Genomic DNA, 25,005 nt, shown 5'->3' with positions numbered 1-25,005 from the left:
GCCTACATAATTGGAGGGAAACATACAGAGCTGTTATGTGGAGTAAGACAGACTGTCCCAAGAACGGATGCCATTAGTGACCAGGCTACTGAAATGAAAGGCTGGGACAGATTAAGTCTGGATTTGGGTAACTGCTTCCCCAGAATTTGTGGTGCAGGAAAAATTGAAGTTTGCTGTATTTTATTTTCATATATATTTGAGGAGATACCTAATATCCTGTGCTGGAAGGAGGGCCCACTAGGCCACTGTATTAGCTTTTCTTAAATAAAATACCTCATTTCTATTGTAAAAGTGAATAATAAATACAAAGTCCAGAGGCAGGGACTGTGCTAAGCACTGGGAGTCCAAGAGGGAGAAGATATTCTTCATGCCCTCAAGAAATGCATATTCTAGCAGTGGGAAAGATTTATACATCAGTAAGCATAATAAAATATGACTCTTGTTTAACCATAGGGCTGCTATTAATCCAACATTACTGTTGTGGAATTCTCTTGGGAACTTGTCAAAGCAATGGCTTTGTAATAAGTGTTCCTCATTTGAGTGGGATCTTTTCAGTATTAATACACCCATGGATTACTGCACTGTGACCATTAACTCAGTAATGTAGGCTGAGAGCCTCTTGTGTGAGAAGAACAGGCTAGGGGGTAGGACACACCAAGCCAGTGACCATACATGTTTGCCCTTAGTGAGCCTGGAACCCAGCAGGGAAGACAGACCCACAAGTGCTCAAGAGAGTCATGGAGTGCAGTGATAGTACAGCTTGGAGAAAGCATTGTGGAAGGCAGTTAGGTACTAGGCACAGGGCAGAGTGAAGCCGGGTCAGTGGATGTATTGGTGAGTGAACCTGTAGAGGTAGAGAAGGTAACATTGACATGGGACATACAAGGGGGGCTAAGATTTTTCTGGTAGAAATATATCAGAGGCACCGAGGACATTAAGAGATTGGTAAATGTGACCAGAGATTGGAAGCACAGTATTGCCCAAGATGGGGCTGAGAAAGCATTGTGGGAACCTATTGTAGAGGGATTTCAGTTGCAATTCAAGGTGTCTAATGACATGGTGTCTCTACTTTAAAAAGGTAGAAGACTAGTTTGGAGGAGGTTGTCAACTTCCAAACAGGAGTTGATGAGGCCTCTAAGAAGCCCAGAAAAGAGACATGAGATACCCTACCAAAAAGTTAAAAATAAGAGCACAGGATTGGAGGCATTGAAGACCACTGAGGATTCCCGTCCAGGGTGACTGAGTGGGTGGGCAGCTCTGAAGGGGAAGCAGGGCAGCAAGGGATGAGCTTGTTTGTAGGCATAACAAAAAGTTGGAGACCCTGCCTTTCCAAGGCTTCAATATAAAGATAACTAGCAAGTGGCTGGAGATATAGATCTTGGTATAGCTGAGAGATCAGATGTTTTAAATTTTTAAAGATATATGAAACAGCTTATAAGAAGTAATTGAAGTCCTAGGACTGAGTACATTACTGGAGAAGAGGGAAAAGTCAGAAGAAAAGGGGTCTAATCACAGAGCCTTGAGGACTGTCATCATTAGAGTTATAATTCAAGAAAAGGAGATCAAGGACCTCCAAGGAGATTTAAGTTCTATATTTGGGGAGGTAGTTTTAAGAATGAGGATGTAGTTGACATAATAGATGATCAGGTAGGAGGAGGACAAATGGTGTTATTTGTGATTGTTGAGTTTCAGAGAAGGGTGAAGACAAAAGGAATAGAGAATGCAGTGGGGGATGACACAGGCCTCTCAGTACACTGACCTACAAGAGAGAAATGAAGTACCAACCTAAGAAGCAAGCTATGTCATCTCATCCAGTCCCTGGTCCAGAATGGGAAAGACAGACATGTTTGTAGGGTGAGAAGAATGAAAAAGAGAGGGGGAGGAGAAAATTATTTTTATTTATTTATTTTTAAAGATTTACTTATTTATTTGAGAGAAAGTGAGAGAGAGTACAGAGAAGAGGGAGAGAGAATATTCATCAGACTCCTCACTGAGTTTGGAGTGCGACTTGGGGGTCCATCTTATGACTGTGAGATCACAACCTGAACTGAAATCCCGAGTTAGATGCTAAACCAACTGAGCCACCTAGACACCCCAAGAGGAGAAAATTTAAAGAGCAGGCTTCTGGGTGACATGTAAGCAGATAGGATTAGGATGAGCACAGGTAGTATGGTTAGTTTTGGAAAGAGATGATTCTTTCTTGGAGGCAGTAGGGACAGAGGGACAGGGTGAGTGAAGATAACACCTTGTGAGGTTGGATGAGAGGAAGGTTGTAGAAGGGACATAGAATGTCCCTTCTTTGGTTCTTCTCTTCCCCTCCGACTCTGCCTCAGCCTCTCATGAATTAGAAGGTAGAGTTATAATCTGAAAAGGATGGAGGTAGGGTTGAGGGCATTTGAAAAAGTAGAAAAGTAACAACTTCTTAGAGGAATGTGGGAACTTTCAAGGGTAGAAGTTAGAGCCCACTCAGTTGAATTTGAAGATCGTCTTTTACTACAAGCCAGTGAATTGAGTTACTTGGTTTTCTCTGACACAGCTGGGACACCTAGATGTTCAAGTAGTAGAAATAGGTGGTTGGAAAGAGCCGAAACAAGGTAAATGTGGGAGGAAATTGTACATATTGCTTAGGTCATTGATTCTTTTTTTTTTCTTTTTTTTATGCATGAGAGAGAGAGAGAGAGAGAGGAAGGGGCAGAGACAGAGGCAGAGGGAACCTGTGGGGAGCCTGCTCCAGAACTTGATCCCAGGACCCTGAGATCATCACCTGAGCTGAAAGGAAACACTCAACCACTGAGCCATGCAGGCATCCCAGGTCATTGGTTCTTAAACTTTGGCCTGATAAGTATCAATGAATTCCTGGGTCCTGATCCCAGTTTCTGATTCAGAGTATTTAGATTTCTAACAAGTTCCCAGGTAGTGCTGATGCTGCTGGTCCAGACATATACTTTGAGAACTCCTGGCTTAGAGTTTGAAAAGGTTAATCATGGATGGCAGGCCAGAGAGAGAGAGGGCAGGAGAATCCAAGAAGGGCCTGAAGGACTGGGAGAATAAATATGGTGGTGCCAGGGTAGGGTTTCAAATGAAGACAAGGCAGGTTCACTGGCTATGAAGACTTGAGACTAGTGAAAGGACAGAATATTGAGTTCAGAAAGAATTCCAGACTGTAAAGCTTTGGAACTGGAGCTTTCAGGTGATGTCTGTTGCATGGCCCAGAGTGAGCCTTTTCAAAGTATTGGTCTTCTAAGACATACAGAGCTTGTGTCTGAATATAACTCAGTGTACTACTTCCTTGTTTGAGAAAGTCTTTTCTTCCTCCCCTCCCCCTTCTCCCCTAAAACCAAAAGTCCAAGCTGTATAGTCATGTAGTTGATTTGCATTCTGGCACACGCTCAGGTCGTGGACTGGCAATATTCACAGACCTGAGCAGGTGCACACACCACACTTGGTGTGTCACAGACCTTGAGTATGGATCCTGGGATGGGCATTAGAGGTCCCTGAGGATGAAGGATGTTGGAAAAGTGAGTCCAGAGTGTTTGTTGGATCACGAGGAGAAGAGTTCTTCAGAAATACAGAAAAGAATTTCTGGAGACTGATCGGTAATCATAGGACCAGAATGGGAAAAGGACAGAGAGCCACATGGCCTGGGATCAGAGACTAAGGCCTATTGAATGATGGTCTCAGGCTATAGTTGGGAGCAAGGATGATAAGCATGTCATCCTATCAAATCCTTAGATGGGGTGAGAGATTGTGAGAAGGGATGATCTTCATTCAACAGGGACACTAGTGATAACCTTGCCTGTCTGTGTTCCGTGTTTTTAGGCAGATTATGTATGGCCACTTTTTTTGTTTTCAAATTTTTATTTAAATTCTAGTTAGTTAGCATACAGGGTAATATTGGTTTCAGGAGTAGAATTTGGTGATTCATCACTTACATATAACATCCAGTGCTCATCATTAACATGTGCCCTCCTTCAGATCCATCACCCATTTTGCCCCTCCCCCACCCATCAGCCTCCCTGAACCCTCAGTTTTTCTCTATCATTAAGAGTTTATGGTTTGTTTCCTTCTCTTTTATTCCCCCTCCTTATATATTCGTGTTTTGTTTCTTTTAAGATTTATTTACTTTAGAGAAAGAGCATGTGTGTGTGTGATGTGGGGGGAAAGGGGACAGGGAGAAGGAGAGAGAGAATCCCAAGTAGACTTTGCACCCAGCATGGAGCCTGACATAGGGTTCGGTTTTACAACCCCAAGACCCCAAGATATGACCTGAGCCGAAATCAAAAGTCAGACCCTCAACTGACTGAGCCATCCAGGTGCCTCTTACGTGTTTTGTTTCTTAAATTCCACGTAGGAGTCAAATCATATGGTATTCTTCTTTCTCCAACTTATTTCGCTTAGCATAATGCACTCTGACTCCATCCACAACATTGCAAATGGCAAGATTTCATTCTTTTTGATGGCTGACTAGTATTCCATTGTGCGGGGGATAGAGAAAAAAAAAACGGAGGAGGGGCAGAGGGAGAAGCAGGCTCCCCACTGAGCAGAGAGCCTGTCTTGGGACTCAATCCCAGGACCCCAAGATCATGACCTGAGCCAAAGGCAGACACTTAACCCACTGAGCCACCCAGGTACCCATGTGTATAGACATTTTTAAGTCTTGTTTCAACAGAGGCTATACAGGAACAAAATTTCTCTTAGTTGATGGGTATAATTAAGCAGTACACTGACAGGCAGAGGCATTCCCGGGGTCCCTTTTACTAGGTGAGGGAGAAATTGGGAACTGAAAATGTGGAGGACAAACTGGCTAAGCCATTGTTAGGGCAAAATTTTCTTGTGAGAAGCAATATATATTAGACCATTTAAACATTTTAAAACTATTTCCACAAGCTAAATTCAGTTATATAAGTCCAAGCATCTTTCCATAAATGTATGATGAATCCTACCTCATCTGTTTGGTAGCCTTATGAAAATTTTAATTATGATTTCCTGAAGCATCTTCAGCTAATAAAGAAAAACATTTTCATAGGAAAATAAAATCATTCTCTTATGTAACATTCCTCCCATATTTAATATCTACCTGAATACCCATAGTCAGACGCTGGAGGGCTGTTGAAGGAGGGCTTCAGCTACAGGAAGGAGCAGGGGAGGGTGGTGTGAGTACAGGCTCTGGGCAGACCCAGATTCATGTGACAGCCTTACCACTTGCAGACTCTGGACCTTGGCCATGTTAGTGAGTCTGAGGCCTCGGTTTCCTCATGTTCAAAAACAGGATAGTAGTATTTTGTGAAATTGTTGGGAGGATAAATGAGCTTTGTTATAATACTAAGCTGGAATCCACTACATAATAAGCTTGCCATCATTTTAACTATTGTTATCATTAACATTATATTGTAATTAAGGGGAAGTGTAGTCCTTGAAGTCACAGAAGTCTGGATTGGCATCTCCTTTTTCTTAGTTCAGGAAGTTACCTAACCTTGATTAAGCCATTTGGTATCTCTGCATGGCCTTCTCATCAGTAAATAGGAATGGTACCAACTACCACAGGGGTCACCATGAAAATTCAGTGGTCTAAGTAACATGCTCGGTATAGCCCTGTGACATAGTTTTTGCCAGCAATTGTTTGCCTTTCTTTCCTGCCTTTAAGTTTTAGGTTTCTTTGCTTTCTAGTCGGGCCTTGAAAAGAGCATAGACCAGGCTGTGGAAGAATGGAACATCGAGAAAGCTGAGGAACTCAGCAACCAGCTAGCTACTCGAGAGGTGAGTCAACTGTAGTATTTCCAGATTTTCTAAAATGAATGTACATTCTTTTTGTGACCACAAGTAAGTTTAGTATGCAAATACTTGATCTTAGCTTTTTTTGTTTGTTTTTTAAGTAGGCTCCATGCCCACTGTGGAGCCCAGTGTGGGGTTTGAACCTCATCCTGAGATCAAGACCTGAGCTGAGATCAAGAGTCGGATGCTTAACCGACTGAGCCACCCAGGCGCCCCTCAAATATTTAATCTTAGATTTTCCTTTCTGTCCATTTTCTTTCGTCTTATACTGCCATTTATTTTGAAGGGCTGGGTTCTATTTTTGTCTTCAATGTTTTTAAATTATTCTGGTCTAAAACTTATGGTAGAAATAATTCATGATTGATATTCAACCCTAGATTTCACCTGGTTCAGAGGGGTTTTTGCCTGTTATGATTAAAAGACTAGCTTTCTTTTTCCATTTGCATCTTTAATTCTGTTTAACTCTCCCTGAGGGCAGCTGTGTGTTCCAGTGTCATATCTCAAGGTTTTCCTTGCCCTCACCTCCCCAAATGCTTTTTTCCTGCATATTTTAAACTTTCAGTCCTAAAAAATTTTCAGCTTTTTAAAACCTATAGTCTAGAATATAAAACCAGTAGAGACATTGAATATTCTTTTTTCAAGTACACAAGGCTTCCAGAAGATTGTGACTTGCACCTTTTCTCCAATTGCTGCTGGGTGTCAGTAGGCAAAGTTGCACATTGAGTAAAGACCTCAAATGGGCATATGTTGTGGTGTTGTTAATGGGTTTTGTGATTCTTTTTTGTCTTTTTTAGGGAAAAAGTTCTACCATAGCTTTCCTTTTACTGTATCCCTACCTTTTTCACCTTACTCTTAAACTAGACTCCCAGAGGTTTAATTGCATGGAGAGCATCATTGGTTGTCTGTGCAAGTTGCTGTCCATGTACCCTGTTCTTTCTTAACTCACCTACAGGTGAGCATTTGTTCTAAACAAATGAGGCTAGTGATGAACTTAACTATTTCAGTAAATCCTTCTCTGGAAGCACCATTTCACTCTTCTGCTGCCAATGGCAAAAAATCCACTATTTATTGCTGTTTGTTGGTCTGTTTCCCATTTTTGGATGCTGGCCATAAGTATCTTGTAAGGTATATGTTTTTATGTAGGGAAATAAACAAATCCAGAAGTGAGGCTTTGGGATTCAGAAGTTCTCTTTTTCCCCGTAAACCATTAAGATCAATTGTCGTAGTTAATATTTATGTTTGTGACATGTCTACATATGTGTGCTTATTTATTAAATGGCTACTATATAGGAAATTATGAAGCTTGGAGCTTGAGTTTGAGACACAAGCAAGCAGCAGTATAAATGGCAGTTAGGGGGCCTTTCAAAAAGTGACATTTTAAAAAAATTGTTTACTTTTTTTCTCATAAGATTCATTCTTCCCTTCCCAGCTTTTATTTCTTGTGCTTTGACATTTGCTCTCTTTTTTGGTAGTCATGTTTTGATTTTATTGATTATAACATTTATTAGATACAATAGCATTTTATCACTCTGTTTTCAAACAAAGATTCAAGTATTACATTTCTTTTATTTTTATTTTATTTTATTTTATTTTTTTAAGTATTACATTTCTTTTAAAGATTTATTTTAGAGAGCATGAGCACACACAGGCACAGGGTGAGGAAGGGCAGAGGCAGAGGGAGATGGAGAGGGAAAGAGAATCTCAAGCAGACTCTGCTCTAAGTGCAGAGCCCAATGCAGGGCTTGATCTTATGGCCCTGAGCTGAAACCAAGTTGGATGCTTAACCGACTGCAATAGACTGCACCACCCAAGCACCCCTATTATATTTTAATAAGATGAATTTGATAGTGTGTTGAATGGTACCACAACCTTGATAAGATTTAAGTGTCAGTTGGCAGTTATTATAGTGGCTTCTTCAGCTTGGTGTGTACCTGGCACTTATCTCTGCAAATCAGCTTTGTGTTAAAGACCATCTCTAAGATTCTGTCCCATAATAGAGCACTTAATGTTTGTTGTTACTATTTTGGCATCTGGAACTTACTTTTCCGTAGAATTGTTGTTAGACGTAGTGGTTAAGATTCTTGGGTAGCCTGCAAGTATATACAAAATAGTGGATTATATCAGTAGTATATCTCCTCTCCAAATTTTGGAGAGTTGACCTTGAAATGTCAGAGAAGGGTGGGGAGGGATATGCTTCAGGGCTGGAAGAGAGTCCCATGGATAAAAGTGGATCTGGCTGCAAGGATGATGAGGGGTAGGCACAGTAGGATGTATGATGGAGGTAGTGGCTGAAGGCATAAGTGGGCTTTCAGAGACTCAAAGGCTCGCAGGGCAGCAACACCAATCAATCGCTAAGTCTTGGTCACATCTAAATAGGCAGGTATGGAAGCCTTTGGCAGCTTTCTCTGAATATCCACCTCATTTGGGTCAGAAGCAACCCTTTTGGAGAACTGGTCCTTAAATATACCACTTTGGTCCATGTTGTGCCACATGTTTGAGATGGTGTCTCTTGAATCTCTTTAAAAATTGTGGGTATTTAGGACTGTTTGCTCTCCAGCAAATGCTGTACCATCAGCATGTGGCTGATCTCTGAAATGCCTGTATAGTTATACTAAAGCTAAGGAAAGAAACATAATAAAATCCAGTGAGGCCTTAGGGTATGGCTTCCTGATTGTTCTTAGAAACACTGTAGACTTGTCATTACCTCTCTCTCAGGGATCATAGGATTCAACAAACTGGTGTCCCCGTGTCATTGCTTGTCCAGTCTTCCTCTTGGAAGACCTGAGAGTTAGGTATTTTGTGATGTCTACCAAATAACAAGGTGAGTGTGACTCAGCGAGCGGCCCCAGGTCAGTTACTTTTTTCGGATCTTGGCTTATTACCAGAAGAAAAAATAATGCAAGGCCTAGTCTGCAGCTTTAGAATGTGGGCTCCACATGACCCAACCATGGCTGGTTGTTTTTCTTTTTGTCTTTTTCTGTTGATTAGCACCCCCATCTTAAGGGGGAATTCAGAGAGAAGCATTTACTTTATTGCAGGCTCTGTGTTTTTCTAGGTAAAGTTAATAGTGCTGAAATATTAAAAGTTGAATGTATTTGAGTTTAAAAAAAAGTTTAATTTTGTAATAATTTGACTTTCAGAAAGTTGCAAAGCTTGTGAAAAGATTTTCTGTTCACTTTCACCTAGATACCCAAGCTGTTAACATTTAACATTTGCTTTACCATTCATCCTGATTTATATACTTCATTTAGATTTGCCAAATGTCTCACTGATTTCTTTTATAGCAGAAAAAATGGTTTCTTCTTCCTGGTCTAGGACATTGCATTTTGTTGTTATGTCTCTTTATTCTTCTTCATTCTGGAAAGTTCCTCAGTCTGTCTTTATTTATTAGGACATTAGCATTTTTGAGGAGTCCAATTATTTTGTAGGATATCCTTCAGTTTTGGTTTATCTATTGTTTCCTCATGCACTTTTGGCAGGAATATCACATAAATGATGCTGTGTCTGTCTCAACGCAAGATACTAGGAGGCACTTGGTATCTGCTTGTCCCATTTATTGATGATACTGCTTTGAAGTTTTGGTAAGGCAGTGTCCCTGGGTTTCTCCACATTATTATTACATTACTCTTTCCCCATATGTAATTAATAAGTATCTCGTGGCAAGATGGGTGATAATTTGAGACTGTGTAAATATTCTGTCTGTCATTATACTTTACCCATTGGTTTTAGCATCCACTGCTAATTCTTTTCCTGTTTAGGACAGTTATTAATCATGGTGGTTGCCAAACTGGATTTTTAAAATGTTACTTAATTGTATTTTTCATCTTTACCTGGCAAACCAGACCTAAAATTTGTCTTAAGTGAGATATTGAGTTATATATAATCTTTTATGTATCTGTTAAATCTCTCTGTAAAACCTGGACAATTGAAAAATTGGATATAGTTTTTTTAAATGATGCACTGGGAGGAGATGGGGTCACCGTGGCCCTGTGCTCACCAGCAGTTGCATGTTAACTCCCACCTTACCTGCTTTGTCAGGGATCACTGGTGAGCCTTCCTTCCTCTGCCATTTGAAGCTGCGTGTCAGAATGTACAGGACTGTATGCCTTACCAGCCTCCGAGATGTGTGTTATCTTTGAGGATATTAGGTTTCTTTTTTTGCGTTTTGTTTTGTTACACTGCTTTGGTAGAAATGTGAATCACATAGCACTGACTAGGTATTTTCCATTTTAAGCTTGTTATTTCCTGTTACATTTATGATAAATGAGATTGCTTCAGAAATATAGGATATTTTCATCATTTGTAAGGATAGTAAGCATTTTTCTCAAGTTTTTTTTTTCTTTTTTACTTCCATACAAATATAATGCCTGCTTCTAGTAAAACAAGTTAAATTTATTTAGTGTGAGGTTAAAGAATACTGATTAAAAGAAAAAATAAAATTCTATTCTTTTCCTTGCATAAATGGCAAAACATCTGGACAGTGTTTGCAGTTCAGACACAGACTTTGGAAAGATACTGATGGTCATTAAACATCCATGAAGAATAAAGTAATCTAGATAGAATTCTTGAATAAATAGTTCAGTTTGAGATTTAATTTTTCATATTTATTCCCTTGGTACCAGTTACCACAGATATGAGAGATGGGATTTTGAAAAGTAAGTGATTGTGAGTTTGGGGCAGAAACCCTTTATGAATTAACTGTATACGTGCATGGTAGGTGTCCTTTTGGAAGTCAGGTATATTGGTTTTTAATCAGTTCCGTTTTCTTTTTTCAAGAAGCAGAGACTGGGACCTGCTGATAAAGCCTTTGCTCAGAGGCACAGATCCCAGAGTTCTTAAAGCCTTTTCCAACCATAATAAGTGAAACTAATTTTTGATGTTTAACATTTATAAGCCTGTGAAACCAATAGGGCAGCATCAGTATTGAAAAAAATGAAGCCAAAAGTAGAACCATGCCTGCGAATGGGCCATGAAAACAGTTTCTCAAAAAACAGAAACAAAAACAACAGTATACTGTTTGTTCATGCACTATCATTGTAGCATAACAAATGCATATTTTTCCAGAATCACATTCACTTAAATTAACGATCACATCAAGGATATGTATTTTCTGGTTTTAGGGGACGGCTCAAATTCACAGGTTTGAAACCTTGATTGTGCTAACATCTTTGGTTTTGCTGTGTAGTAACGTAGTTGCCTTGGGACTGTCCCTCCTGTTGATTAAATACTTCTTTGTCATTAACAGTCTTGGAGGAGAGATGCAGGGGAAAAATATATTTGGGTTTGTGTCATATTGATGAAACTGTTCTAATTTTTTAAAAAGTTGTTTTTAAAAAAATACCATTTTCCCATACACAAAGTATTTGAGCATATTTGTGGCTTGTTAACCTTAGACCTAAATTGGAAGTATATTCTGTTCATTGATAGTGATCCTTAAAAATTCCATCCTTTGGTACTGGTCTTTTCTGACACATTATCTTTTTTTACAATCCAGGTTATACCGATTCATAGAAATCAGTAGAAGCGTTTTAAAATTAAGTGCTAAAGCCTAGATTTAATTAATAAGTAGGCAGCACGTAGGCTTAATGTCACATTTTGGAAAGAATTTTTCTCTAGGCATCTTCACATTAGCCTCCTGTAGATAAATAAAACCCTCTTGGTTTGGCAGCAGTGAGTTTCTTGCCATGGAGTGAGTCACATCTAGTCACATTAACTCGATACATTGCTCCAGTTGATTTCAGTTATAACTGAACAGTGTCAGAGTAGAAATGAAGAGAGGCTGCCTGTGCATTTTGTTTGAACTTTGTGCTGTCTTTGGCAGCACCAGCTAAACTTAATTCTTTGTAAACAGCAGTACTTCATGTTGTAACATGATAATTATTTTGTGTAACCTAGAAAGAGCATTCATGACATTGGCAGTATGAATTAAACTGAGAGTTAAATTTGAATTTTATGAATTAAGTAAGACGATTTAAATTTTTGGATTCCAAAACGGGTGAAGTTAATATTGTTGAAATATATAGTTTGTTAATACTTAAATAACAAAGGTGAGAATGGCCTTTTTAAAAAACTAATGGTTGAATTGATGGTGTTCTTTCCTAGTTAAATAAAATGCTCTCTAATTTGGAGAGATGATTAATTTGTAGACTAAGCTCTAGTTCTAGAGTGATTTTCTAAAAAGTCTGAAGGCGTCGTCATTGAAGAGGGGCATATATATATGTTGGAGGAGGTAGTTGCTGCATTCTATGTGCATATTTAAGACAGGGTCCTTTCTCAAAGATGCCGCGAGTACTCCCACACTCTCTCTAGCATTCAGAATTTCTCCAGTGCACTTCGTTGTTAGGCTTTAGTTTCTCTGAGAGGACACCGACTACAATTTGCTCTTTTCATTCTCAGTTTTAGTTTTATGTTGATGTACATGCAGTGTTGTCGTAATGGGGTAAGAGTTTGAATCACCCTCCTCTTCCCCCCAGATAATACAATTTTGGCAGATGTACCTGTCAAAGTACCTGGAATGTTATCATGTGTAGGGTTCAGACTTGATATATTTGTTTAAATTTTTGAAATACAGATTCTGTCAAACTTGGTAAGTTTGAAGTTACTTTTTGTTAGTGCTATTTTCAAAAGCTCTAATCTGTTTGCATTTCGTGTCTTCCCGCCCCCCCCCAAAAAGAAAACTGAATTTAAAGACATATTACAATGAAGCAAATTTTGTCATTCTGAGCTCTTTGGGTCTTTAATCCAGAGAGCAAAATTATTTTTTCATTTTCGTGTTTGCTTTTTTTTCAGTAGAAATATTTTAACAACTATGTTTCCAAAGGTAAAACAGTTCATTCAGATATGAAGCTGAATGTATATTCCAATTACCTATTGTAAGAATTTATCATTGGAATGTGTGACTCTAAGGATGGCAGATTCTTTCTGTTTTCTTAATTATCGTGATCTCTTGCCACTGAAGATTGGGTAAACAAAGTAAAATGCATGGAATATTATATATATATATATATTAGAGAGAGAGACTTTAAATATCCATTTCAGCATTTCATTTTTACAGAAAGGATATTATTTTTGTTGCTAGTACCAGGAGGTGTAGGTAAAGAATACATTATTTCATACAAAGTCATCTAATGCCCACAAAATATATTTTATGTTTCTCCTTGAAATGTTACTGCTCTGCCTTCTGTCCCTTATTTTTTCTTTGTGGTTTCGTTGTTATTGTCGTCGTTGTTGTTTTTTCTCTTTCCAGTTAAGACAGGAGAGTTTAGAACCATTTTCTTTGTGGTATATTTCACTGATTGGCAGCAGAAAGGAATCTAGGACACTGGGGAGAGAGAGAAGCCGTCACTGCGCAGCCTTCTGCTGGCAGCAGTGTGCTCAGCCACCTGGGGAAGTTGGGCCTTCTCTGCTGTGGGGAGCTGTGTGTATCTGCTAAGGATCATCTAGAACTGACTTACTTTCATTAACTTTGGTCATTTCTCAGTGGTTTTTTAATTTAAATGTTCTTCTGTGTATCATTGTGTAGTCTGAGCGTAGTCCCGGGGGGCTTTTAAATGGTGATTTTAACTCTTTGAAGCCTTGTTCTTCTGAGTTGTTAGAGGTAATTTCAGTAATTTCATGTAGATGAACAGTGATCAGAGTGTGTGGGAAAGAAGCTGTGCCTATCCAGGTAAGGGAAGGTTTAGCTATGTGAATTCCTTTACGTGGAGTGGATCCCATACAAAATTGTGTATAGCCTTGAAGTTGGACCATGTTAATATGAGAAAACTAAAAATGGGGCTGAATGATGGGTTTCTTTCTCAGGTTTTTAGGTGTGCCTACTTAGATCTCCTTGCATTGAGGATGTCTTCTTTTAACCTTTGTGGTATGATTGGATGATCACCTAGAATGGTGTTCCTTATACTCTCTTTTAATTATGTTTATCTGTGCTTTTAACAAACCTTAAGAAAAGATTTCAGATGTTACAAGTCTAATTAAAGAGACAGACAAAGCACAGTTTATACTGTAGATTTTTTCTGCAGTTCAATTAATCAGCATGTTTTCTCTTTTAATTAAAACCATTTTAGTAAATTAAAGCCCACAGCAAAACACATATATAATTTGTTTGTAATTAGCTCTTAATTGGTGGTAGTTGAAGCTTAGCACCCTTGGTTTCTTTCTTCATGATTGCCATTTTATTAGCAGCCAGTCATTAATTAATCTTTTTCTAATTAGCTTATAAAACTGTTGATGGCACATTATTGTAAATGTGATTTTAAGTTCAAAGCTTGTTAATAAGCTTTCTTACTTAGAAGAACAGAGATAAAGAAATTGCTGAAAACAGTACTACAGTTCTTTAAAAAAAAACTGTCTTTCTTATGGGGACTGTGTAAAGCATCTAACAGCTTATGGTTAATTTTTTAATGCTTTTTTTCCCTTATGAATGGGATAAGTTGCTTGAATATAAATGTCTATATCCAGGAGTAATTTCAACAGTATAACATCTTTTCGCCCTCCTCTGGATTACTATAATCTACATATAATTTGAAGCCTTAATAGTCATCATTAAAACAGGTGTTATATAAACTATTTCACTGTGAAATCAAAGTTGAGTATAGGAATCAAAGTATATCTTCTTACACCTCATGGACCAAATACATATTATTTTTATAAATTACAGGGTGAAATCATATGTAAGTATATATATGTGTATATACACATGATATATATGATATGGGTATATAAATATATCATGACAGGTTTCTAAAACGAGATTTGTTGGGTTATATTTTGAAGTAAAAACTACTTGGCTTTAACTGATAGGCAGTTGAGGTACAAAAATAAATAATAGGTGTTTCTACAATTTTGCACGCACATAGATATATATAGCACACAAATGTGTAAACGTTTGTGCACATTTTAAGATGACAATGAAATTAGGCTATTTCCTATAACAGAAAATGACGATGTAAGCTCAGAGTTTAAATGACTGGATGGAGTATAGCTTGTTTGTAGTCCTCATAGCTTTGGCATCTCAGGTATGACCAAGGAGGGGTACCAGTCTCAGGTGCAGACACCCCAAATTCACTATAGCATATTACCACATTACATTCTAGATCGAGTAAAACAGATTAGCCACATCATATTCTTTATTGAAATACACAACTAATTTCATAAAACTCCTTAACTGCGAGATATTCTGAGCTATTAATATTAGTGCAGAGTTTTGAAAGTTACAAAAAACACAAAGCATCATCAGTCATTGGAAGAGCTTTTTCTTATTTGCTTTTTGAACTTTCCATGTTATTTCAACTTTGGCTATTTCTTTGCTTGTTTTTACGAAGGCATTTTATGATGCTATGCAAGAGACACTAGAAAGGGATAGCTGACAAGGAAAAAATTAAAAATTGGATAAAAAGTAAATGAATAATGTCATATTACCAAAAAGATGAGAGGCTAATTTGTGCCGACTTTTTGCTAATTTTGTTCAAGCCTCAAAATGAGGAGCTGTCACCCGTTCTGTGTAGCAGTGATGACAGTGCCAATGATCCATGAAATAAGCTGCCGCTGGCTTTGTTCTGATAAGAATGAACAAATCTGCACAATGTTCGGCTCCCAGAATCTCATTTTCATACTTGCATGCAGGCTAAAAGAAATAAGCTGTTTGCAGGCTTGATTAATCAGACATTGGAGGGGTTTTTGTCTCTTTGATCTCTTTCGTCTCCTAGGTAACTTGCTTGACATTAATGTTGAGCTTGAGTAAAGACAATCAGGAATTGTCGACCAAACTGATATAAAAATTAAAGACCTTAACACTTTAAGTACTCCAGTAATGGTTCCGCTTTACTTCAGAAAACATCTGTTTTCATTTAATTAAAGAACAAAAGAGAATGGCATAAATATTTTTCATAGAGACCTATTATTCCATAAAAAGTTAAAGTATGATAATTGGTATTTTTAAATAAGTGCCTTGAAAGTGTTCAAAAGGGAAGAAAACTTCATAAATCTGTTACAAGCTAGTAATTTTGAGATGAGTAAAATATTTTATGAAATGGATAAGAAGTTTACAGTTATGCTAGATTAAGCTGTTTGAATCAGATGCTTCAAATGATTATCAGCAAACTTTAGAATTGGCACAGGTTTAGCAAGAAAAAAAACCAACTTTATTTTGAAAGTTTGTCTTTTAAAAATCTCTACTATGTTACAAGATGTGCCATTATATCTATTTTACAGCCCAATATGATTTACACATGCTAAACCTGTAAAATTGAAAGGAATTAAAAAAATGTCGCCGTGCATTTGCTTGAGGTTATGCAGACGCTTTTACAAATCTTCCAAGTGGCTGTAAAGATGAATGCCCCAAGGGTCCAGCCAGGGCCCTGCTTTTCCAACCAGCTAAAGCCCTTATCTTAAATCCAAGCAAAGTACCATTAATCTTTTTGAAAGACCTTTTATGGCTTTTAATATATCCCAAATTAGAACATTTTACACCCTTGGTTCCTGAAATATGGTGATAAAAAGCCTTTAGAGCTTAATTTTCCTTACCGCTTGCTCTGACCAATTTGCAGTTCTTTGTGATAATGTTTAGACACCTTAATTAAAATGCAGCAAAATATTGGATGTTCTATATGGAAAATGCTGATACTTTGGCTACACATACAAGAAATTCTGTATATATTTTTATTCATTTTAAAAATTTTCTCTCCACATTGTGTTGCTATAGTTATCTGATGACCTGAAACATTTTTTTTTTTTAATATGAAAACCGTTGACCAAGCTTTTGTGATGTTTACTTTGGGCATGAAGATACATTTTTCTTTTTTACAGAAGTAAAAGGGGGATTCTTGTTGGCCTATATTACTTATAATACTGAAACATAGCACGATATTCTTTTATCTTTGGGAACTCGGGTTAGTCATCTTTGCCTGGGAAAATGAGTTTCTTCTCAACTGTCTCTTCCATAGAAGATCTTATTATCCTTTCATATTGCCAAATATTTCTGTTCTTTTTTTCTTTCTCCACAGGAATAAGTGAAACACATTTTAAGCATGTGAAGGACACAAAATTGATATGACTTTTCATCATCATTACAAGCCAAAAGATTCTTTCTATAAAATACATAGACCAGGCTTGTTGAATGTTTATCAGTTGAAGAACATTCCATTTAACCTAACCCAAGAAAAATACAGTTGGAAAATATACCTTTTACATGAACAGGTCTGTTTGAAAGTATTACCTATATACCCAGCCATTTGTTATATTTACTTAGTCCACAGAAATGGTAGAGCCCTCTTGTGTAAATATGTGTTTTACATGTTTTAATGAATTATTTTTAACAAATTTATACTATGTCTTATGGAATGTATGCTCTGAATCCTTACTGTGATGCTGACTGTGCTAGCTTGGCCTTGATGTTGCCAGAAAACAAAAAGCTTTTACTTTCTTAGGGTCTGTGACCATGTTGATGAGCTCCACATTTAAATCAAGCACATTGAGATACTCTTTGGTTTACTCATCCCCCAATCCAGAAAACCCATGTTGGGAAATTTCAATAAGTTAAAAATATAAGCTACATCTTGATTTACAACAGTTTTAGAAAATAATTTTTTCACATGCTTAATGGTACATGGCAGATATGGTTTAGACCATTTTTGTTTTATCCTCCAAGTATAGGCTCAATTTAAATATAAGATAAACTAGCCAAATGGGACTTTTGTCGGGAGGTAGACTTGGCAAAACTATATCATATATCAAATTTGCATTTGATACATAATACATAGGAATATAGTTAAACAGAAAAACACAGAGTTCTACATTTTACCTTGTGGGGGGTGAGGGGCAGAGAGGATACTAAATATTCTACATGAATGTGGAGAGACATGGCATACATCCTAACTCAGGTAGCAAGCTGTGTTTTATGACAGTAGACAGTTTCTTAGGTGTATTCATTGCTCCTCTGGGAGCCCACAACACCCCATGATCCCAGCCACCTTGCTTTAGGCAGAATTGTGTGAATAGTTGTGACAGAGAACTATGGGCAGAAACAATATGTGTCACCTCTGGACGAAAGCATTTAAGAGCCCGTGTGAGACCCTCCAACCTTCTTTTCCTCTGCCGCAGCAAACTTTAAAGTCAGACGTTGAAATGCTGGTGCCACAAGATGGAGGAGAGCCCATAGCTGACTAGAAGTGAAACAAAATATAAAAGTTCAGCCAGTGGGATTTGGGGATTTGTATGAGAGGTACAGTTTTGGCTAGCCTAACCTGACAGGTGCCCAACCTGATTTTGATGTTTATGACAAATGGATAATTTTTCAGTGGAATCCATTTTTTTTAAGATTTTATTTATTTATTCATGAAAGACACAGAGACAGAGGCAGAGATGTAGACAGAGAGAGAAGCAGACTTCCTGCAGGGAGCCCAATGTGGGACTTGATCCCAGGACCCTGGGATCACAACCTGAGCCAAAGGCAGAAGCTCAACCACTGAGCTACCCAGGCATCCCTCAGTGGAATCCATCTTAATAATAAATTAGCCACAGCATCTTTGCAGTTGCATTTTCTCCTTAGATGGTGTGATGCTCTAGCTCTTTGATTCTTAGCCTTTTCTTAGTCGCCGTATCTGAACTTTTCTATGATGAAGAACTGGAAACAAAAGGATGACCAAGGGAAGGAAGCCAGTATTGAAATGGATAGACAGCCAGTGTAACTAGCAACTCCTTTTGCCTAGCCCCCACTGTGAAACTCAGTTTGGTCAGTGCTGTACTTCTAGCTTCTAGAACAATACCTCGCCAGACAATACCTTTATGCCCTCATGATATTTGTTGAGTGAATATTGTCCTATGAAAAAAGATAATGAAGGTGGCAGTGGTGCTGGTTGTATTGGTTTGAATTTTGAGACTCTGAGGTTAGTCTGCTTTCTCAGGTGGGCTCCTAAGTCACAACTGATCCTTTCATCTGTGGCTTTTCAATTGGTGTTGACCAGTTCAGCACTCTGGTTTGATTGTTGAGCTACTTCCATTCTTTTTTTTTTTTTTTTTTTTTTAAAGATTTTATTTATTCATGACAGAGAGAAAGAGAGAGGCAGAGGGAGAAGAAGCAGGCTCCGTGCAAGGAGCCTGATGCGGAACTTGATCCTGGGTCTCCAGGATCACACCCCGGGCCAAAGGCGGTGCTAAACCACTGGGCCACCGGGGCTGCCCGAGTTACTTCCATTCTTGATGTCTATTCTCATTTGAACTGGAAAATGAAATCAGTGTGTCCTGTTGTTCATGAACCCCAAGCAGTGCTTGATTCCTACTGGTTTGTTTTATCCTAGAGGAAACTGTTCTCCAAAATAAGCTGAAAGAAATGTCAAGCATATCAAACCTCACTTTCCTAAGTTGGCTTCTCATGCATGTGCTCTTAACCTGCCCACGATGCCTTGCTGTTGGCCAGCAGATCCCTAAAACACTCGGGCTCTAACACATTGACTTGACAGTGGCTTCCAGGTTCTTTCTTCTCTTCCACGTCTGTTGTCCCCTAACATGCATTAGGGTGAGTTCAGGGATAGAAAAGGAAAGAAACACCAGAAGGAGATTTTTAGCCTTTGTTGCTGAACTTGGGTTCTTAACAGATATTTTTGAGCTATCCATGTGGGCAGACATTTTTAAAATCAGAGCCACTAAAACTAGAAGATCACCACACTTGTCCTGGAGATGTTTGCTGAGCAGCCAGACCTATGCAGAGCGGGGTATGGTAACTGTAGTTATGGCATAGAGACTGAAGGGCTGGAGGACAGAACAAAAACTGTTTAGGTTGACTTAGAGAAGACTTCAGTGGGCAGTGGGATAAGAAGAAGGCTTGTTTGAATTGAATCTTACAGGACTGGGGCAGATGGGTGTCAAACTGAGCAAGAACGAGGGGCCCACAGAGGCAGCACAGGTACTGTAGTCCTTGTACCCAGCCTTCTCACCTCTTAGCACCCCTATATCTGTGTCCTATCCATGAACTAAAAGCTATTGCCCATCACACAAAGTGCGTTTATGAAGCAGTAATTAGCTTTCCCATGTTTTATTAATCACATCTATGACTGTCAATCAGAGCCTCTGATCAGCACGAGATAACTGATGTGACCATACTGACTTGCTGTAATTCTAGCCCAGAGCAAGGAAACTTGATGTCTCTGTCAGTGTGCGCAGCCTTATCAGGGCTGAATTCCTGTTTGGCCTACTGAAATGCTGGAATAGCTCGAAGATCTGCATCATATCCTTGTGGACCCTCGAGGGCCCTCGGTTTGGGAAGGATTTCCATCCAGGAGACTGGGACAGCCAGGGTATAGAGGGAAATATGGGCCACATCGGTACTTTTGTTCACTTTGCTTCTTCAAGGGGGCCTGAGCATAAGAATTCCTAATTTGTAGATATGGCTTTCTTATCCACAAGTTCTCAAGTATTTATATTACTATAATTCTTGTATGAGCTAGAATATTTCTTTTTCACTGTTTGTTTTTCTCCTTTGTAACTCTTAGCTTGGTGTTAAAATTGCCAAAGCAGTTGCCTGCCACAACTTTGTAAAAGCCAAAAAGGATGCTGAAAATTCGCAGGTTGCTCGAAAAAAGAAAAAACTTGCATGGGGGTAAGTTTGTTTAAGATTTTTACTAATAATTCTAGTAACTTGATAGGAATTACAGAAATCCTGGGATACATCATATGAATCCAGTTGGTGTCTGATTGTTACTGATTTTATTTTTTGTATCTCTGCTGCGTGTTTATCAGATTATAAATATGGAGGCATTTCTTCATCCTTTTTTTTTTTTTTAAGATTTTATTTATTCACGAGAGATGCAGAGAGAAAGAAACAGAGACATAGGCAGAGAAAAGCAGATTCCATGCAGAGAGCCTGATATGGGGCTCGATCCCGCGATGCCCTGGGCCAAAGGCAGGCGCTAAACTGCTGAGCCACCCAGGTGTCCCTCTTCAACCTTTTTGATACTTATTTTGTCATCGATGGAGTATGTGAAAATGTTTGAAGTTTATTTTACTGTGTCACTTAGTTAGCATGTCTAGGAAAGTATTTAGAAATAAATTGAGCTTTTTATGTTCTTTATTTTAGGTTTGAAGCAAAGAAGAGATGGGAAACCAAGAGCAACATGGGATATATGTAACTTGCCAGAATTCCTCAAGACATTTGAGTCTTGACTTGGGTTTTTACCTGAGTCTTCAACTGCTCAATTTGCTGATAATGTTAACTATATCAGGAAACTAATAGAAGCTGGAAAAATAAGTATAAAATTTGGGAGTTGGTTATTAAATCTTGTCAGTCTTTTTCTAAAGAGTTCCTTCTATTGAAGTGAATAAGATGGAGTGATCTGTTATTTGTATGAGAAATCTAAGCATACGTACTGGGGGAAAATTATTTATTTATTTATTTAGCCCTCTAGTATAAAATCAGTTTTACTTTTCATCCATTTGGTGTAGCATAGCCAGGGAGTTCCTTGTTCGTTCTTCTCTGTACCCAGTGGAACTGCACTCACTCTGGAATTATGTTTTAAGATTGGCATTTGTTTATAATAGATTAGTAGTGCAATGAAGTCTCAATTGATACTGTCTTTACAAATGACTTTAATTATCTTAATGTTATAAAAGTAATTATTCTTTATTGGAGGCAATAGAGTTGATATTTCACAGTCAAATAATGACAGCAATTGACTAAATTTTGTATACCTTCAGATAAAATGTTAAAATTTTAAAAAGGTCAGAATGTAGTATTTGGATGATGATTTAAATTCAGCTCTGCCTGGAAATGTCTTCCTAAAAAACTCTCTCAGCCATGTCATTTCTTAAATTATGAGATGGTTCTTAGAAGAGAAGATGGTATAATTGTACTAGACAGTTACAACTCCAGAAGATACAACTTAGAACCTTCCAAGAACACAGTTTGTTTTTACTCCTCTTTCCCATTACTTTTTTTTTTTTTTTTTAAGATTTTCTTTATTTGAGAGAGAGAGCACGAGCTGGGAGAAGGGCAGAGGGAGAGAGATCCCAAGCACTCTGGGTGCTGAGCACGGAGCCTGATATGGAGCTTGATCCCAGGACCCTGAGATCATGACCTGAGTGGAAATCAGGAGTCTGATGCTTAACTGACTGAGCCACCCAGGCACTCCTCCCTATTGCTTCTTTAAAGATGGAATGAATTAATGAAGATGAGGTAGATTGGTGCCATGGGAAATAGTTTTCACTAGATATGTGTTTCATAGTCCTAACTAGAAGGAGCTTTGAGCAATCATATAAGAAACTGGCAAAAAAGACTGGGTGTTTATTTTGACAGCTCCCTGCCAAGTACTTAGTAAAGGTAAAGAGCTGCTTATCCCTGCTTTCATCAGTTCACCTCCCTTCCTCAGTCTTCGTCAGAGGTTTTCTTGCTGGCTGGTATTAACTTTCTCTGTGTTGATAACATAAATTCAGGATCATTAGAAAATTAGTTATGATTATTGTTTTATTATTATTTTATTTTTAGATTTAAAATAGTAACAAAATTTTACGAATTTGTGGTAGCCTATTTAATGTTTTTCCTGTGTTCTGGAGTAAGGAAATAACTAGTTATGATTTAAGAGGACAAAAATCATATCTTGCTTCTACTTAGGTGAGAAGAGCTAATATAGAAAAAGCAAGATTTTAAGAGATTATGTATCTTCTTATAGAATTCATCCTGAAAAAGTGTCCAGACCAAATACTGGAAAATCTTGTATTTTATTATTTAATATCCCCTGTCGAGTTTACCTACAACATTACATTTCAGACTCTTAATAGGGGAATACAGATGTACAATATAGGAATCTTTTCCCTAAAAAAAAAAATCCATCATGGGGGAAATATCCACTGTGCAGTTCAGTGCTTCTGCCTGAGACATTAAATATGTTATTATGGCACAGGTGAATAGTGTAGATGTTCTTACGCACTGGGCCCATGGGCGGGCATTTCCCTGCAAGCTCTGTCTCATTTTTCTTTTCCTATATCCGCTTCCTTAGAGCACTTAGTGACCCCTGCAGGCATGTTTCCCCTCTCTGCTCATGCTGAGGCCTTGCCAGAGTGGCCTCTTGAAAGGCTGACTTAAGAGCCTATGAGCCAAAGTCCAGCCCCAGCCATAGAAGCCCTTCTACAGCCTGGCCAGTGCTGGTGGTAAGGCTGCTGTCCTTGGGGCTCTCCTGCAGACAGGAGCATTTTAACCCAGTAGAAGGCATTACAGTAGAACCGAATGTAGCAGCGGCCTCATTTGATGAGTGGGCTGCATCTCATAAGTCTTCATTTTTGGGGAGCCTGGGTTGTGAAAAGTCCTAAAATATGGTATAGTGGGCGGGGAGGGGGAAGGGAGGGATTGGAGGAGAGGAGAGGACTGGTTGTCTATGATGAACCCTGCTGGCATGTCGTCGGGACCAGTTTTATTTTACCAGCTTTAATTTGAAGTAGACATTTTGCTCAGTAAAGCAATAAAATGGGAACATTATTCTTAGAGCACCCATGTTGCCCAAAAAGTGTAGTCATTTGTCTTCTCCATCTGTTCACAGCAAAATGCGGATTCTTTTTGGATCAGTAATAACTTCAGTTCCTGAAGCTTCAGCGTGTGCATTTACTACTGCTTGAATGCCTGAATTAGACAAGGGATATAATGTCAGTTATTGTTAACTGAGATTAATACGTTTCAGGCCATCGGTGTGGCATTAATGTAACTGTGATTTACTGTTTCAGTACTTCAGGCTAAAACAACTTACTAAGGAACAGTAATTTTGAGCTTTATTGTGCTGGTTCTGAGAAGTAAGGTTGGTAGCGTTCTTGTTGGGAGCCCTCAGGATGTTTCTCATTTTCAGCAGAACATTCTATTTCTTTCACCAAAAGGAGAGTTTGAATATATAATCTCAGGTTTGCTATAATTAGTTCTGATGACAGAGTTAAATACCTTGGCCAAAACTGTAAATCAGTAGTTAAACAGGTTTCTGCAACTGATCATAAATCTCAAACTCCATATTTTAAGCACACTTATTTTTTTTTAGAGACACAGCTAAAGGAGGGGTAGGCCAACAATGGGAATAAAATGTTATCTGAACTTTGAGTAGCAGCCTAGAACCTTGTATTTAAAATCTACTGATTTCCCTGATACCTTTGGTCTAAAATATTCTCTTTTCAGGTATTTTAATAACCTCATTTATTGTTTACTCTATGACAAGTTTGAATTTAATTCTTACATTTGAAGGTTAATTTTCAAAATGTCCAAATTTCTTTTTTTTTTTTTTTTTAAAGATTTTATTTATTCATGAGAGACACAGAGAGAGAAACAGAGACATAGGCAAAGGCAGAAACAGGCTCTCTGTGGGGAGCCTGAGTCAGGACTCCATCCCAGGACTCCAGGATCACGACCTGAGCCTAAGACAGATGCTCAACCATCAAGCCACACAGGTGCCCCCAAAATGTCCAAATTTCTATTTGTTAGGACAAGATACCACTTTTTTAGAAACGTTATGTCCTGCGACACTAAAACAATTATGAGGTTGATATTTTGTAAGATGCCAGTTGGGTGTGTTTTTTTTATGAGATAAGGTTTTGGGGAGACAAGGTAATGTTATGTCAGACCTCATTTTGGAAAATTAACTTAGTGTGAAACCCAGTAGTCAAATTCAGAACCAAGTAAAACAATTCAAGTTTTTCCATGTTGGCAGAAGTTGCTTTTATTTTTAGTATCTGGCAGAGCAACAAATGCTTTGCATGTCAATTTAATATTTTTTCAAGCCAACTGTTTATTCATTGGCTTAAAATTTACACTCTACTAAAGTCTTAGTACCTGACTTTCATGAAACAAATAGTAATATTTGGACAAAATATGTACACGGAAATCTTTTTCCAAAACCAAATGTAGATTGCTATTTGTGGCATCAGTGCCTTTTAACATGGTAATGGATCTACAAGTATTTTGAAAGTCTAAGGCATTAGAAACCCAGGGCAATGAATTTCAAGGAATTAGTTTTTATTATGAAATAATCAGAGCATCTTTCTAGGTTTTCAGATTTAAATTAGTGAGAGACTTTCTGCTAGCAAGTGGAATATATGTTAGAGTAAATTTCAGTGAACTATCAAAAGATTATTTTATCAGCGTATATCTATTCATGATCTCTATAGCATACTGAGACAATAAGACCCCATTTTCCATTTTGAGGTTGGGATGTTCTCTATAGATTTTGATAAAATGAGCAGAACTGCCTTCTGTAGTCTTTATTTCATCCCCTTTGA

General features: G+C 38.1%; 1 protein-coding gene across 5 annotated transcripts in view; it reads left to right on the top strand.

Moving 5' to 3' along the window:
• Window positions 1–21,038, top strand: part of FAM204A (family with sequence similarity 204 member A) — a 35,073-nt gene extending 14,035 nt beyond the window's left edge. For 4 of the 5 annotated variants that reach the window (XM_049103630.1, XM_025467378.3, XM_049103629.1 and 1 more), the window contains exons 6-8: window positions 5,668–5,757; window positions 20,256–20,362; window positions 20,840–21,038. In XM_049103630.1, coding sequence (XP_048959587.1) covers window positions 5,668–5,757; window positions 20,256–20,362; window positions 20,840–20,891 — 249 coding nt within the window. In that variant the 3' untranslated portion in view covers window positions 20,892–21,038. Of the gene's footprint in view, window positions 1–5,667; window positions 5,758–16,772; window positions 16,966–20,255; window positions 20,363–20,839 lie in introns of all 5 variants that reach the window. The other variant, XR_004810065.2, reaches the window with a different exon arrangement.
• The last annotated feature ends 3,967 nt before the right edge of the window (window positions 21,039–25,005 follow it).

The sequence above is a fragment of the Canis lupus genome, chromosome 28, assembly GCF_003254725.2.
Source record: "Canis lupus dingo isolate Sandy chromosome 28, ASM325472v2, whole genome shotgun sequence".
In the NCBI taxonomy this organism is placed as follows: Eukaryota; Metazoa; Chordata; class Mammalia; order Carnivora; family Canidae; genus Canis; species Canis lupus.
The sequence above is the reverse complement of the archived record's forward strand: the minus strand, read 5'-3'. Positions and strand labels throughout refer to the sequence as shown.